Consider the following 13,730-nt stretch of genomic DNA (forward strand, 5'->3'; position numbering starts at 1 on the left):
AAAAAATCCTGGCAAAGGGATTTTTCAGAAAATATCATGGTGACACCAAATACAAAAGGTGTCATGGTTCAAACTTTTCCTACCAGGTCCTTGTATCCTGGTTTCTTGGTCTGAGTGTTTGTCCCTCCAAGCTCCAGGCTGGTGTATTCAAAGCTTTCTTATGCTGGTGGCATTCAAGGCTTTTTTTGTTGATGCAAGCCACATCAGCAACAGTGGAGAAAATCAAAGGAACAGAAGAAGAAAGAAAAAATGAATTCTGCAGAAAGAAGTGTAGAAAGGAGCAGGAGATGCTGGTATTTCAGTTCCTGCCTGTAGCTGAGCGTTTGAAATTCATGAGCACTCAGCTGACATTCCAGAAAACAGAAGTACATTTCCTTTCACTCAATTTTTGAATTCTCCAGAGGTAACAAGTGTTGCAAACAGTTCCTGGGTTTAGCTCTATTGTGTGTGGTGAATGCATACAGCACACCCACGATTAAGCAGAGAAACTGGAGTCAAAGCAGGATCTAGTTACACATTCAAGATGTGTCTTCTGCTCCCTCCAATATATTCATTACCTGGTATTGTTCCACAGCTGCTTTCATCAATGGGCATTGTACAATAACAGTAAATTGGCATCCATAGGGCTATGCAGAGTTGATAAGTCCCTCATTATTTGCTGGAAGTCCTTTGGAAAGGGTGAGTTTCACCATTTCTCAGCAGACTGGGTGCAGATGGGGCCAGGGTGTGGCAAAGGCTCTTCCACTCTCCAGGAGAAGCTGGAAATATGTTGTAGCTGTTGCATTGCCCAAAAAAAATGTGGCTAAAAGGGAGGCACTGAACTGTCCCATCCACCTGTGGGTGATGGCTGCAAGCACCTGGATTACCATGGGAAAGGACACCTAAACCTCGGGAGAACTCAGGTGTGGGACCTCAAAGAGAAATGATTGCCAGGGAAGATACAGAGCTTATAAAAAACAGTGCCTGCCTGGAGTTTGATAATAAAAAACTTTTGCAAAGAGATGTCCTCTGTGTGAGCACCAAAACAGTGAGCTCTGAGTCACAGGGGAGGAGCTCTGGGAGAAGACCTCTGCCCCTGGCTGGTTTTGGTTGGAAGCTGTGTGCATGATTTGTAGGGTGGCTGTTTTCAGGTGTTTTAAGGGTGCTGTGTGGCCACAGCTCCACCTTGACTGCATGGCAGAAGGTCACACAGGGTAACTCCTGGTGGGCTGGTGATGGTGCTGAGGCAGACAAACCCTTGGAGGCACATTTGGCTTTTCCCAAGACAAGAGCAGCAGGAGTAGCCAGGCCAGGAGAGCCTGGGAGCATCTGCTCTGAGTTTCTGAAGGGCGTTTTTCCAGGAGAAACATCTCCTTGCAATTATCTCACCTCTGACCCAGCAGCCAGGCCCACGTCTGCCCCAAATATCACTGAGGGGACAGGCAGCTTTGTGCCAGCTATCTGTGCAAGGTTGGGAAGTGGGAGTAAATCCTGCACCTAATCCTGCCCAGAATCATCCTCATGGAGAGAGCTGTAGAGCTTAAAATGGTGTTCAGTCACAGCTTTTCTTGTTAAAAATCCTTCCAGAGAGAATTCTTCTTACACACCTAGGAATTATCCCAATCATTCAACTGTGTGCCCCTCTCCCTGATTTTGGAGAATTCCCCATTTGGAGAAGAACTTTTTTCCTCCTCCAAGAAAGAGGAGAAAAAAAAGAGCTTTTTTTCTCCTCCAAGACTGGCAGATCATACAGCTGAAAGTAGAAAATTGGTTCATGTTAATATGTGAACATTTTAATTTATGCATCTGATTGATATTATTCCGTAATTAAATTATATTCCCATGGTGCGTATAACATCAGGGTTGTAGTAATACAAATAATTAGTAATTAGCTCTAATCAGATCAGTTAGCAAATGCCAGATTCCAGATGAATAAGCTGACCAGCAGTGTCTGTGGTGAGGAGAGCCAAGAAAGAAGGAAGAAAAGGTAATTTGTGTTGATGGATAAGGGAGGAAGTGAAAATAACAGGAAATCCATTTTCAAGAGAGCTCCCCTGCCAAACAAAACAGGAACGCAGCCTTTAAAGATGCTCTGGGCCATGGCCATGAGCCTGCAGCTCAGCTGCTAGGAGACATTCACTCTGACCTCTCACAGCCCTGCCCTGAGTCCCTCCCAAATGCCTTCAATGGTGTTTTGGTGCTGGAGTGAAAGAAGGGCCAGTGCAGAAGCAGGCACAGGGCACCTTCAGCCACCAGGACATTCCTCAGCTGCCCCCCCAGCTGACAGCTCCTTGGAGATGACAAGGGATGATGGCACATCAGAGTCTTCCTCAAAATGCCTGTGGCACTCTGGCCTGGGAGTTTAGGAATGGGTTCCCACTGAGCTGCTCCCACTATCGCCAAGCAGCTGCAAGGGGGCTTAGGAGAGATAACACAGGGCCATGGAGAATCTCTGTACAGAAAAATGAACTACGAAGATCTGTGAATGGGACTTCCTAGCTGAGAGGTTAACACTGCAATCTGAACAGTTTTTCTTGGCTCAAACCAGAAAAATATTGTGCTTTCCCTCTTCTCTAAAAAAATTAAAAAGTAAACAAACAAAGGGTTTAAAACAACTTCAGTTTGGATCTGTCAAACAAATCAGTTAGAAAATTCAAGATGTGCTCTTGCCAGCTGAACTGCACTTGGACCAGTACCAAATATTTCAGACAAATAATTTCTAAAGAAAGTACCTGGCATTGCATCTCCAAAACATCAGTGTGAAATACTCTGTGATTGTGAAAGGATTTTGCTTTTTATTTTCTCAATAGTAAAATGTCCTTGAACGAACATTTTCCTGCAGCCAAACTTCTCTGTGTTTAAATGTTATTTTGTGATGAAAAATGTTCTTAGCAAACACAAAACAATTGCTGCTGTGTGCCAGGTTAATGCCAACAGGTTCCTCTCTTTGAGGGCAGCAGGCAAATTGTCACACTTGCTACAGAGTTGGTTGAAGTCAGTGATGAATTAATGATCAAGAGAAGCCTGAACAGGGCTTCCTGCTGACCCTGCACCTCTATTGAGCAAGGACTAACAACAAAATGATGTCTGGGGTGAACCAAAGTGATTGTTTAACCTTTTGTACCAACCATAAATGCTGACCAAAAGTAACCAAGACCCTCATTAAGTGTTATTTGCGCTCTCACACCCCTTAGAATGCACATGAAGAGAAAAGATGATATTCCTTACATGTATGACCTCTGTCACCAACACCCAGCCTATGACATACAGTTGTCATTCTCTTTGGGAAGGACTAAAAATTTTTGTATAAAAAAGGACATTCACAGGAAAAAAAAAAAAGGAAGAGACAAAAGGAAGAATAAAACAGGAGAAAAACACCTCTGCTTGCTCAGGATTGATTGATGGACTTTTTCTCTCTTTCTCTCACTTTTGGGTGAGGTTTTCGCCTCCAACTACATTGGAACAGACCCAGACACATTTTAATGTATATATCTAATAAATCTCTGTTACTATACCTTCTGTCCAGACACACTCTGTAGTTTGTGTATTTATCACCAGCAACCTCGGACTGCTTTCCCTTTGCTTCAATAAACCACACTATTTGTGAATCTGGGTGCTGGATGTTCTTACTGAATTCAGCCAGACCTATGGTATCAGTAAATCACACTATTCATGAATCTGTCATCATGAAAGTTCTTGTTGAACGGGGCCAAACTCATAGTGCTGAATTGGTAATAAATGGAAATAAGGTCCATCTGCACCCAATCCCTCAGAGCTCTGAGCGCCACCAAGAAGGTTTATTTTATCCCAAGTTTCTGTGTGCTTGACTCAACAGGTGGTTTCTTGGGCTTTTATTTATTTTTTTTCAATTTGATTCTTCAACAGGCCACTGTCTGCTTGAAAGTTACTGGTGGGAGTTCACATTTCACACTGTTTTCAGAAGTGCCACTGTTAGGTGTTAACTTAAAAGTCTTCCTCTTGCATGTTCAGCCTTCAGTGAGATGTTTTGGGTTGCTTACTCGTGATTCAGTTTTGTGGGTTGCCACTGGTTACCAACAATTTAGTAATAATACAATCTGTTGGTTCATTAAACTGTGTTTGAAAGAAAATCTATACTAGCTAGCCTATACTGGCTCCTTTGAGCATTTATTTATTTGTTGTGATCACTCTTGCTTCTTGAGTATGTCTCCATGAGTAGAAAATAATGAATACACCAGCACAATGGCAAATCTTCTAAAAACATGATGGATAATCTGTTCTTGGATGGAACAATGAAATGTAGCCCCAGGTACTCTAAGGTCCTATACACAGAACACAATCTTTAATCCTGGAGATTCTAGATGGCAGGATGACTCCAGAGAGGTGGTAGATGACTTAGATTGGCTCTGAAGGCTTAGCAAAAGGCAGAGATCAATCCATGGCCAAGCTGGATCAAGGCCTGCCCTTCTAGAGCTGTGTCCTTTCCATTGCAAAACTGTCGCAGACATCTTTTGTGAAAAATCCTTTCCTTAGGATTGTTTCCTCTGAGAAGCTGAGAGGCCTCAGGAGCAAAATGTAAACATGGATTATCTGCTGCTGTGGAATGCAACAGGTGCATCTGTGATTGGCCCATGTTGGATGTTTGTAATTAATGGCCAATCACAGCCCAGCTGGCTCGGACAGAGAGCTGAGCCACAAACCTTTGAATCATTCCTTCCTATTTTATTCTTAGCTAGCCTTCTGATGAAATGCTTTCTTCTATTCTTTTAGTATAGTTTTAATGTAATATATATCATAAAATAATAAATCAAGCCTTCTGAAACATGGAGTCACATCCTTGAATCTTCCCTCTTCCAAGAACCCCTGTGACCACCGTCACACAAAACAATGAGGGGATACTGCTGAGGATGTGCTGCTACCACTCCCATACACAGCCACCAGTTTGACCCCACTAAGTGGCAGCAAAAAGTGCACTGGGCAAAGGTGGAAGGGAGAAAAAAGCAGCAAACAGCTGACTCAAAAATACAGCAGGGAAAGTCCAGCTCTGACAGCCTGCTGTCCCCTCTGCAGGTGATTATTGAGCAGAATTGCTGTTATTTTTATTGCTGAAGTTGCAGCCTGCTCCTTGATTGAGAACAAAATTGATTTCCCTTTCTCAGCATTTCTCATGTGCCTGTATGTGAGTATGGATATGTATGTGTCGAGGTACCTGTATATAGGTATATAAATGTATGGATGTGTATCTGCACCTGTAGAGCACTAAGAAAGCAGGAGTCTGAAAGAGGAGTCTGGAACACCACTGAGTGCTCTGGAAGGACAAACTGAATGTGTATGCAAACGCCTGACCTTGTTTTGGGGAGGCAGGGCTGCTGTAATCCATCTGGTTCATCCCTTCAGATGCTTTTCCTCTGCTCAAGCTCAGTCTGTTGCTTGCAAGGAAATTCTTCAGAGGGAGGATTTGACCAAAGCAGCACTGAGCTATCAGCCAAGAGAAGGTGTCTTTCTTCCCAGCCACATGGCACTCTGGCTGTGTGCAGTCAGAAATTGGATGTAGCGAATTACAGATTCTCTCCTACCTCCCACCTCACAGCATCTCACTCACAGAGCCTTTTCCTACCCTTTGCTTCCTCCTGCAGATCCTGCAGTGTAGCCCACCTGGTCATAAGTACACTTGGACATGTCCAAGGAGGGAAATGTGGGCACAAGGGAGCACCACCCACCTTCTGACAGCTGCTTGGAGCAGGTTCCCAGAGCTGCCTCATGATTAGTAAACAGCAGACATATGTTGTGCTCACCACACAGCCTTAAGCTTGTAACAGTGCTGGCAGCTCCTGCTCTCCTTCCTTTGGCACTGCTGTGATCCTGATGTCTGCAGCACTGAGTCATGCCACGGTGTCTGGAGCAAAGCCCAATGCTCTTTTGTGCACAAGGGGAGCAGGACCGTGTGCTCTGGTGACCTGACTGCCTGACCATGCTTTGTTGAGGGTGTCACTACAGCAGCATATGTGAGCAAGGGCAGGAAGCCAGCAGGGAGCATCCTTTGTGCTGGCTGACACTGAGAGAGGCTGGTGCAGGGTGACAATTGAAAAAACTGACACTGTTCTTGTCACCCATCTCCACCCCTGCCTCCTTTCTTGGATTTGAAGCTCTCTAAGCCAAGGATAGGTATTTAGATTGCATCTTGCCCTGAAGAAATCTCTCAGGTGCAGCCCTTCTGCAGATTCTCATCCTGTGGTCTTGCCTTACTCAGACAAGTGTAATGATCTCTGAGACTGGAGCCACTTTCTCCACAGACATGGCTTATTGTGCCCTCTGACTGAGGTTCCAGCACTGGCTGGGGCTTTCAGCAGTGTTCTCTGATGTCTAAAACACAGGCCACTCTCTCTTTGTGCCCTTTCTCATATCCTCCTTACAGTGAAGTTCATAGGCGCTTAACTGCATTACATTTTTGGCTGCCTTTGAATTTCCTTTGCAAGTCAGCAGGTGGCATTTCCCAAATTGTGAGAGATGTGTGGCAGCCAGCCCAGAGAAGGTGGCTGTCACTTCCTCTGCTGTTCTCCCCTTGGTGTACAGTGATGTTCCCAAGCTATGCCCTCTTGTTTCCTCAGCAGGGAGCTCTTGCAAGCTGGCTCTGTGGTGGGAATTGCCTGGATGATGGGAGGAATTAATTTCAGACTGAGCTATAAAAATGCTCAGGGCTAGGAGATTCCCAAATGAAGGGAAAAAAAAATCAATGGAGGTAGCAGGGAGTTATGAAATCCTGTCAGATGACAGATGCAATATTAGTCTCTGACCCAGCAAATTATTTGCTGAGTGTTTCTGTTCCCTTGAACTGTGAGACTTTTAGAAAGAAAGATTTTTTTTCTTCCCTCTCAGTGAACCTCCAGCACTCCTCATGTATCTTTTGAGGTTAATCCACAATGACATCCTACATTATACAATTAAGTTGGAGCTTTCTGACCCTGGACTTAACAGTTTGGGATTTTTCCTTGCAGCTGATCTTTATCATCTGGTTAAAGACACCCATGCCATTTCTTTAACACCTCCTCATTGAGCCAATATGGCAAAAAGCTCTCACTTCAGAAAGGCTTCTCTCCTCCCTCTCTGGGGTGGAAAAGATCTATTGTAAACTAAAGAAGATGTCCCTGTATCCAAACATAGGAGCTCACTGCATATGGACCATTCCTACTGTTCCCTAAGGATGAGAGAACAACCATGTGGGGTAAACTGGTGCTGTCTCAGAGAGAGCAGGTGTTGGTGGCACTTTCTGGTCTTCATGCCATAGACTTGGAGGATTTTAGATGTTTAGATGATTGTATCTGCTCTGCCAGCCAGAGAAGTTGCAGCAGGCCATGACAACATCACTTTTCTTAGGAACACACAGGTGCCTGTTCAGCTCCTCATGACCCAGAGCTCAATCAGCAAACTGGACCCCTACTAAGGCGCAAAAGCAACCACTGGGAGCTCTATCCCCACTCCCATCTGCAGTGAGGCCCAGGTCCTCCTCCCCAGCATGCAAACCCCCTTTAGCTTCCTTACTCATCACCCTGGACTGCCATTCCAAGTGCCAGCTCCATGTCACACCGTGGGTTGCTTCAGGGTGTGGAGCACAAGAACATCAACTTTCATCCAGGTGATGTTCCCAGGAGTGCTCCTGCTATGCAGGTCTTTCACACAGTGCTGCTGTTCCTGTTTGCTGCTCACTGAGGGGTCCTGGGCACATGGAAAGCTGAGCTCCCTGTGTTTGGAATGCTATTTTTAAATCTGGGTGCAAGGGTCCCTGTGGTATTTTTAAGGCTGCCCTTGTGGGAATGTTTTTCCTAGCTCCAGAGCTGGCTTTTGCCTCTCAGGTTAATATTCAGCCAGCACAATCACCAAAGATCATAAGGCAGAGTCGTCAACCATAAGAGTGGTTTTAAAATTGTATTATTATTATTGTTAGGCTTGCTTAATGACCTTCCTGTACCTGTATTTGCTTTCTAATTTTTTTGAACTCCAGGTATACTTCAAATCAAGTCTAGGAAATACTAGTTCCTTTCCCTTTAAGGGAATAATCAGTGGGTTTTTATTCAATACCATGTACTCCAAAGCTCAGGCTTTATGAGAAAAACTGACTGATTTCCCACAAATCACACATAATACATATGTAGAAGGGACACGGAGTACATTGCCAGTCTCCAGGCTTAGCTTGTAGCCCAACAATTTGCCATCTTATGTGGATGACATCCCTGTCCATGGCAGGGGGGTTAAATCTAAATTATTTTTAAGCTCCCATCCCACTGAAATCATTCTATGGTTCTGTGAATTCAATGCCAAAAACCTTGTCAGTGACTCCAACAGGCTTTTAGGTCTAGGGACAGCATGAGATGGTGCATACAAGCACCTCTCAAGATAGCTGGACTGGGTATCCTGGGCCAAGTTTCACTCAGTCTAAACTTCACATCCACCCCAAAAAAAAGTGTCACACGAAGCACCAGTAGCTGTATACCACGTGTTTTAATAAACCGTATAGCTACCAGAAAAATAGGATTGCATGTGTTTGTTCTCCCCCCCCCAAAAAATAAAAGAAGTCAAATTCAAACCAAAATAATGGAAACCTAAAACAAGGGAAAAAAACTGTCCCAGAGCAAAGATGACACACGATACAGAGCTGGAGGAAAACATCTTTGATGACATCCTTATTCAAAGAAACCATGTTTGTAAAACACGAGGCAGTTGAATAATAAAATGGTCACTGATTTGATTGGTTTTCCCCTCTCTGTGTAAATATATATGTAGCTACATATATATGTCTATGCTCTTACACCCTAGGGTGGGACAAAATGGTTAGACAAAAAAAAAATAGTTGAATGCTGGGAAATCTGTAAGACAAAAAATCATTGGAGTGTGGGGAGCAAGTAAAGAAGAAAATAAATGTATCATTTCAGTCAGTGAAGGAAAGACAAGGTTCAATTCCCCTACAATTCACCACTGCTCTGCTTTTTGGGGAACAGACTTGTCTCTCCATGGCTATGCCGTGTCCCTGATGCACAGCTGAGCTGTGAGCTTCTGATCTGAGTGGTATTCACTGGTCTGTGTATGAGCAGGACCCCAGAAATGTATGAAGCATTCCTTTCTCTGGTTAATTCCCATGCTTTACCATGATTTTTTTTTTTAATTAAAAACTTATTAGTATTTCAGGTTGCGTTTTTCCCCAGGTTTCTTGCACTGACTGCTGTGCAGGTCTCCACAGCAAGGTGGAGCAGCCCAGATGAGCAATAATGCCACAGTAAAGTGCTGTTATCACAATGTGACTGGATGGAGGAATTAATTTTACAACGGGTCTCACGTTACTTCAAAATTGTACTCTGTCTGCAGAGCCGAGTCATGCAGTTGTAACCTCAGCTGTTTCTCACTGAGTGGGCCTGTGGGGCACACCTTAATCCAAAAAACAAGGAAAGGAAGTAAAAATGTTTTTAATTCCCTTTTCTCCTTCCGTGGAAACCTACCCCCAACAAGAAGAGTAGGCAATACCACTCTACACTGAGGTGTCTGATTCCCTCTTAGGCAAATGAGTCCTGCATTCAAAAGACAAAACAAGCCATGGTCTTCCTGTTGTTTTTATATTGCTCTTTCAGAGAACCAGTCACTGTCCGTGCTTTCCCAGACCTCAGTGCCGTGCTTAACAAGCAAATTAAGCACAAGCTCATGCTGGCTGCAAAGTTCAGGTGACCAAGAAGGTAATAAGAGAACAGCTCAGTTTGCCAGATGCTTGTAAACACCATATTGAAAAGAAGGCAAAGGCAAAACACCCTTCTCCACACTTCCCCCGTCCTTCTTCCTTTTATTTTTTTATTTTTTTCATTCTTTGTCTCTCTTTTGCTCTTTCTTTCTCTTTGTTGTACAGGGGTTGATGAAGATAAGCAAGACTTGTGCATCACAAATGGTGAAACTCCCCCCAGCCCCTCCCTACAACAATGCACAAGCCCATCTCATCCTGTACCTGCCCCCAAAAGTGTTTGTCTGTTTTTTGGAAAACCGCTCAGTCTGATGTGCTGGGGACTCCTGCAGTGCAGGAGCTGGCTTGGCTGGTTCTTCCCCCTTTCCTGAGGCTCATAGATGGTTGTTTTTTGACAGGTAGGCAATAAGAGCCACAGCTACCCCGACGTAGATGCCAGTTCCAATTGTGATGGACAGGACAGCCAGGAAGAGAGCTCGCCGGGAGCTGGAGCTTGCGTGGTGGAAATCCCCCTTGGCCACTGCTTTGTTTGTCTGCAGGAGATACAACAACAACAGATACTCATTTGTTTTACCTGGTGAAATAAAGGTGTGACTCTAATTTCTTAGCTGAAACAGGATCCTGGGATCTGACAGGTTAAACTGGTGGGCAATCAGACATTTTTTAGTCAAATGAGATCAATTGCACAATTGAGATGGTGATGGAACAATCATTTTTATAGAGCATGGTGTGGTATCAAGGAGGTACACCAGTAAGAGATCTGTCAGCTACAAGACAAGTCTTGTATAAGCAAATGAGCTCCTTAAGTTCTGCAACATTCTTTGTTCCCTCATTACAATGAGTGAGGAAACCTCAACATTTTAATTGTGTCTCCACAAATGATCGATGTGCTGGGACACTTTCTTCTTCAGAGCCATCTACTACTCTATTTTTTTCTTTGTCATTTTTTTTTGTTTGGTTGGTTTTTTTTGTTTGCTTTTTTTTTTGTTTGTTTGGGTTTTTTATTTTATGTTTTTGCTCCTCAGACCAATCTGCAGCAGCCAAATGACAAGCTTCCACACATTAAAAAGGCCCCAGAAAAACTCTTGGGCCATTCTGTCAATGACTTTATTAGGAGAACTGTCTCTTCTCATTCATCAACCTAATTTTTTAAACATAATGCTCTATGAATATTTCAGGCAGAAACAATATCAAACAATACAGGCGAGGCTGCGGGCTGGAGGGAGCTGTTTCAAAGCAGCAAGATAGAAATAACACAGGTTTACACACCTGCTGTCATGACCTTTGGTTTAGGTGGGGAAAGCATCCTACTCACTCTGCAAAGCCTCTCAGCAGGGTAGGTAACCAAAGATTTCATGGTCTTCTTGTCTGGAACCACCAAAGACTCAAAAGAAGATTTCTTTTTAAAAAAATGCCAGGACCTTTTGGGACCATGTTAGTCATCATCAGCTCTTAAAAGTGTGAGCAAGGAAAGCAGAGAAAGCTTTAGAAAGAGCTGGGCCTTCAGCTCCCCTCAGAGACTTCCCCCATGCACCTGCTGCCCACCACAGACCAGTCTGGAAGGTTCCTGTTTACTGAAGTTGAGGTAAATGCCCAGCAATGAACATAACAGAACTTTTGGATAAACCAAGGTTCGACCCCCCCAGAATGAAGGGAAAGTTTTAAAATGATAGAACATTTTGAAATTGGCATTTCTTAAATGTCACTTTATGTAACGGAAAAATCTGCAACGTTTGGGTTGACCTCTTTTAAATGAAACTTTGTGAAGTTTTAAACCTGCATTTCTTTACCTAAAAATAGGTTGGAAGTCAAAGGGAAAAGAAGCCATTAGTCAAAATGTCAAATAATCTGAAAACTTGACAGTATATCTTGATTGCTTCAATAGAAGAGGCTGGATTTACCAAAAATAATGAGTTAAAGACCCAAAAGGATTCAGAAGGCTGATTTTTCAAAAACTAGTAGCCTTTTTTCTGATAGAATCTTCAGTGTAGCAACAACCCTGCTCAAAAGCAACAGGGTTTATTCCCTTGATGAACTCTTTGAGGACAGCCCTGACCTTTGTGAAAGGATTGGATCTATGGTGAAAAACCAGTTATGTTCACCCAGCCAAAACCAGATATCTTGTATTAGTCATGTGCTGCCATGAAGTTTTTGAATTATGCAGCTCCAGACAACATGATCAAAAGTGATTTTTCTTGGGGAGCACACCCGCGCCTTCACAGAAATTCTAGTTTCCAAAAAATTACCTAATCTGAGTGCATTTTTTCCTCTTAACTGAATGCATACTTTGTAATTTAGGAGAGTTAAATTCCCTCCTATATGGAATTTTAACTGTAGACTCCATTCGTAAGGGCGTATGGGAAGGACAAATCTTATAGTTCTCCTTTATTCGGGTAAAAAAGATTTACATTGAGATGGAGAAACCAACCACACAGAAACCAGCTTTTTTCTGTGAAAGAGTAATCTGAAGGAATTTGCTTAGTAGTAAGAAAATTCTTTGATGCATTTCCTAATTAGCAAAACCCTCACATTGTTACTCAATGTCATTATATGAAAATGACAGCATTTCTGCAGGTTTAAGCTAAAAGGATCTGAAAATACTTACCAAATAATGTACAGCTAAGGCCAAAAATAATAGTTTAGTGTCTAGCCAATAATGAACAGTTTTTCTTGATTTTCCTTTTTTTTTTTTTTTTTTTTAAACAGGGATCAGCTCTTTGGTGGTTTTGATCACTTTGAGAAAGTCCCTTAGGACAAATCCAACCATCCCTTTTCATACCTGACACAAAGAAATTACATCCTGCTGAGTTTTCCACGAGAGATGTCTGTTCTTTGGCAAAATCCACCAGGTCAAGAAATGTCTTGTGAGACCAGACAGCCAAATCACACCCAGCTTTTTCTATAGCTTTTTCAGCAACATCTGCTTCAGAGAACAGTGTAGCCAGGACTGGTGCAAGAATGAAGACCCAAATGCTCTACCAACAAGAGTTTAATTCACTACAGACTCATCAAGCTACTCCAGGTGTCTCAACTTTTTCTAATGCACTTGAAAGTTGCTGAAAAAATTAGTGTTCTTCCTGAACAAAACTGTGTTATCTGTGGAGTTTTACAGTACTTCTGTCCACTCACTTCTTCCCTTCCCTGGCAAGGCTGTGGCTGGCAGACAGATGATGGATATAATAATTTAAAGCAGGTTTTGGATGGGAGCAGGGGGCACAGGCTGTGATGAAGGTTGGTTGCTACAAAGCTGAAAAAGGGGATTTTTGCAAATACCAGCCACCAATCAATCTTCTCTTTAGAGGCTTTGAAAGTAAGCCAGAAAAGTGAAGAGGGGTGGGGGAAGAAGGGGTAAGGAGATCTGGAAGTATTATCTTCTTTTTTTTAAAACTAAAATAATGAATGTCTTTTTGAGAAACACTTTCAAGGAACTTCCCTGGAGGTTCAAGTTGAGCTTCTGCAGACCAGATTCAGGGTGTCTCTGGGCTGCAGGTTTTACAGGCCCAGACAAGATGAATAATGTACCTCCAAGCTGCAAGGCTAAAACATTCTGCTGCATCCCACAGTGACTCATATATCATACTCTCAAAATACCTCCTGGTACGCAGTATCTGCAAACAAGAAACACACTGATCACAATCATTAATCCTGCCTCTTCTCCCTGAGGCTGGAGAGCAGGATTGGCTCCATGCAGGAGGAGAAGAGATTATCATGACCCCTTTGGCCAGATGGTGAAAGGATTTCTTTTCACTTCGTGGGAACAAAGAGCCAGAAAGGCCAGGGATGCACAGGCTCCATGCAGCCACTAGCCGGATTCTGAGTTTTACTTCTTCAAGTGACATGCAAAAAAAAAAAAAGGCACAGAATGAGGACTAGCTCATACAGATGATGCTTCTGCTCCTGTATCTTCTATCTTTCTTCTAGTTAAACACTCTTTCTTTATCCTCTTTTTAACTTGCCTAAACTTGTACTTTTGCTGATCTCCAATTTTTGGGCAGTAATTCCACCTTCAGGCTTACACCACTTACTTCCACTGATGGTGAGAAAAAGACTCCAT

General features: G+C 43.1%; 1 protein-coding gene across 1 annotated transcript in view; it reads right to left on the reverse strand.

Moving 5' to 3' along the window:
- Positions 1 to 8,435: 8,435 nt before the first annotated feature.
- SYNDIG1 (synapse differentiation inducing 1) overlaps positions 8,436 to 13,730 on the reverse strand; it is a 51,886-nt gene continuing 46,591 nt past the window's right edge. The window contains exon 4 of the mRNA XM_036380271.2: positions 8,436 to 10,209. Within this exon, the coding sequence (XP_036236164.1) occupies positions 10,051 to 10,209 (159 nt within the window). The 3' untranslated portion in view covers positions 8,436 to 10,050. The remainder of the gene's footprint in view (positions 10,210 to 13,730) is intronic.

This window comes from Molothrus ater, chromosome 3, assembly GCF_012460135.2.
Source record: "Molothrus ater isolate BHLD 08-10-18 breed brown headed cowbird chromosome 3, BPBGC_Mater_1.1, whole genome shotgun sequence".
Classification (NCBI taxonomy): Eukaryota; Metazoa; Chordata; class Aves; order Passeriformes; family Icteridae; genus Molothrus; species Molothrus ater.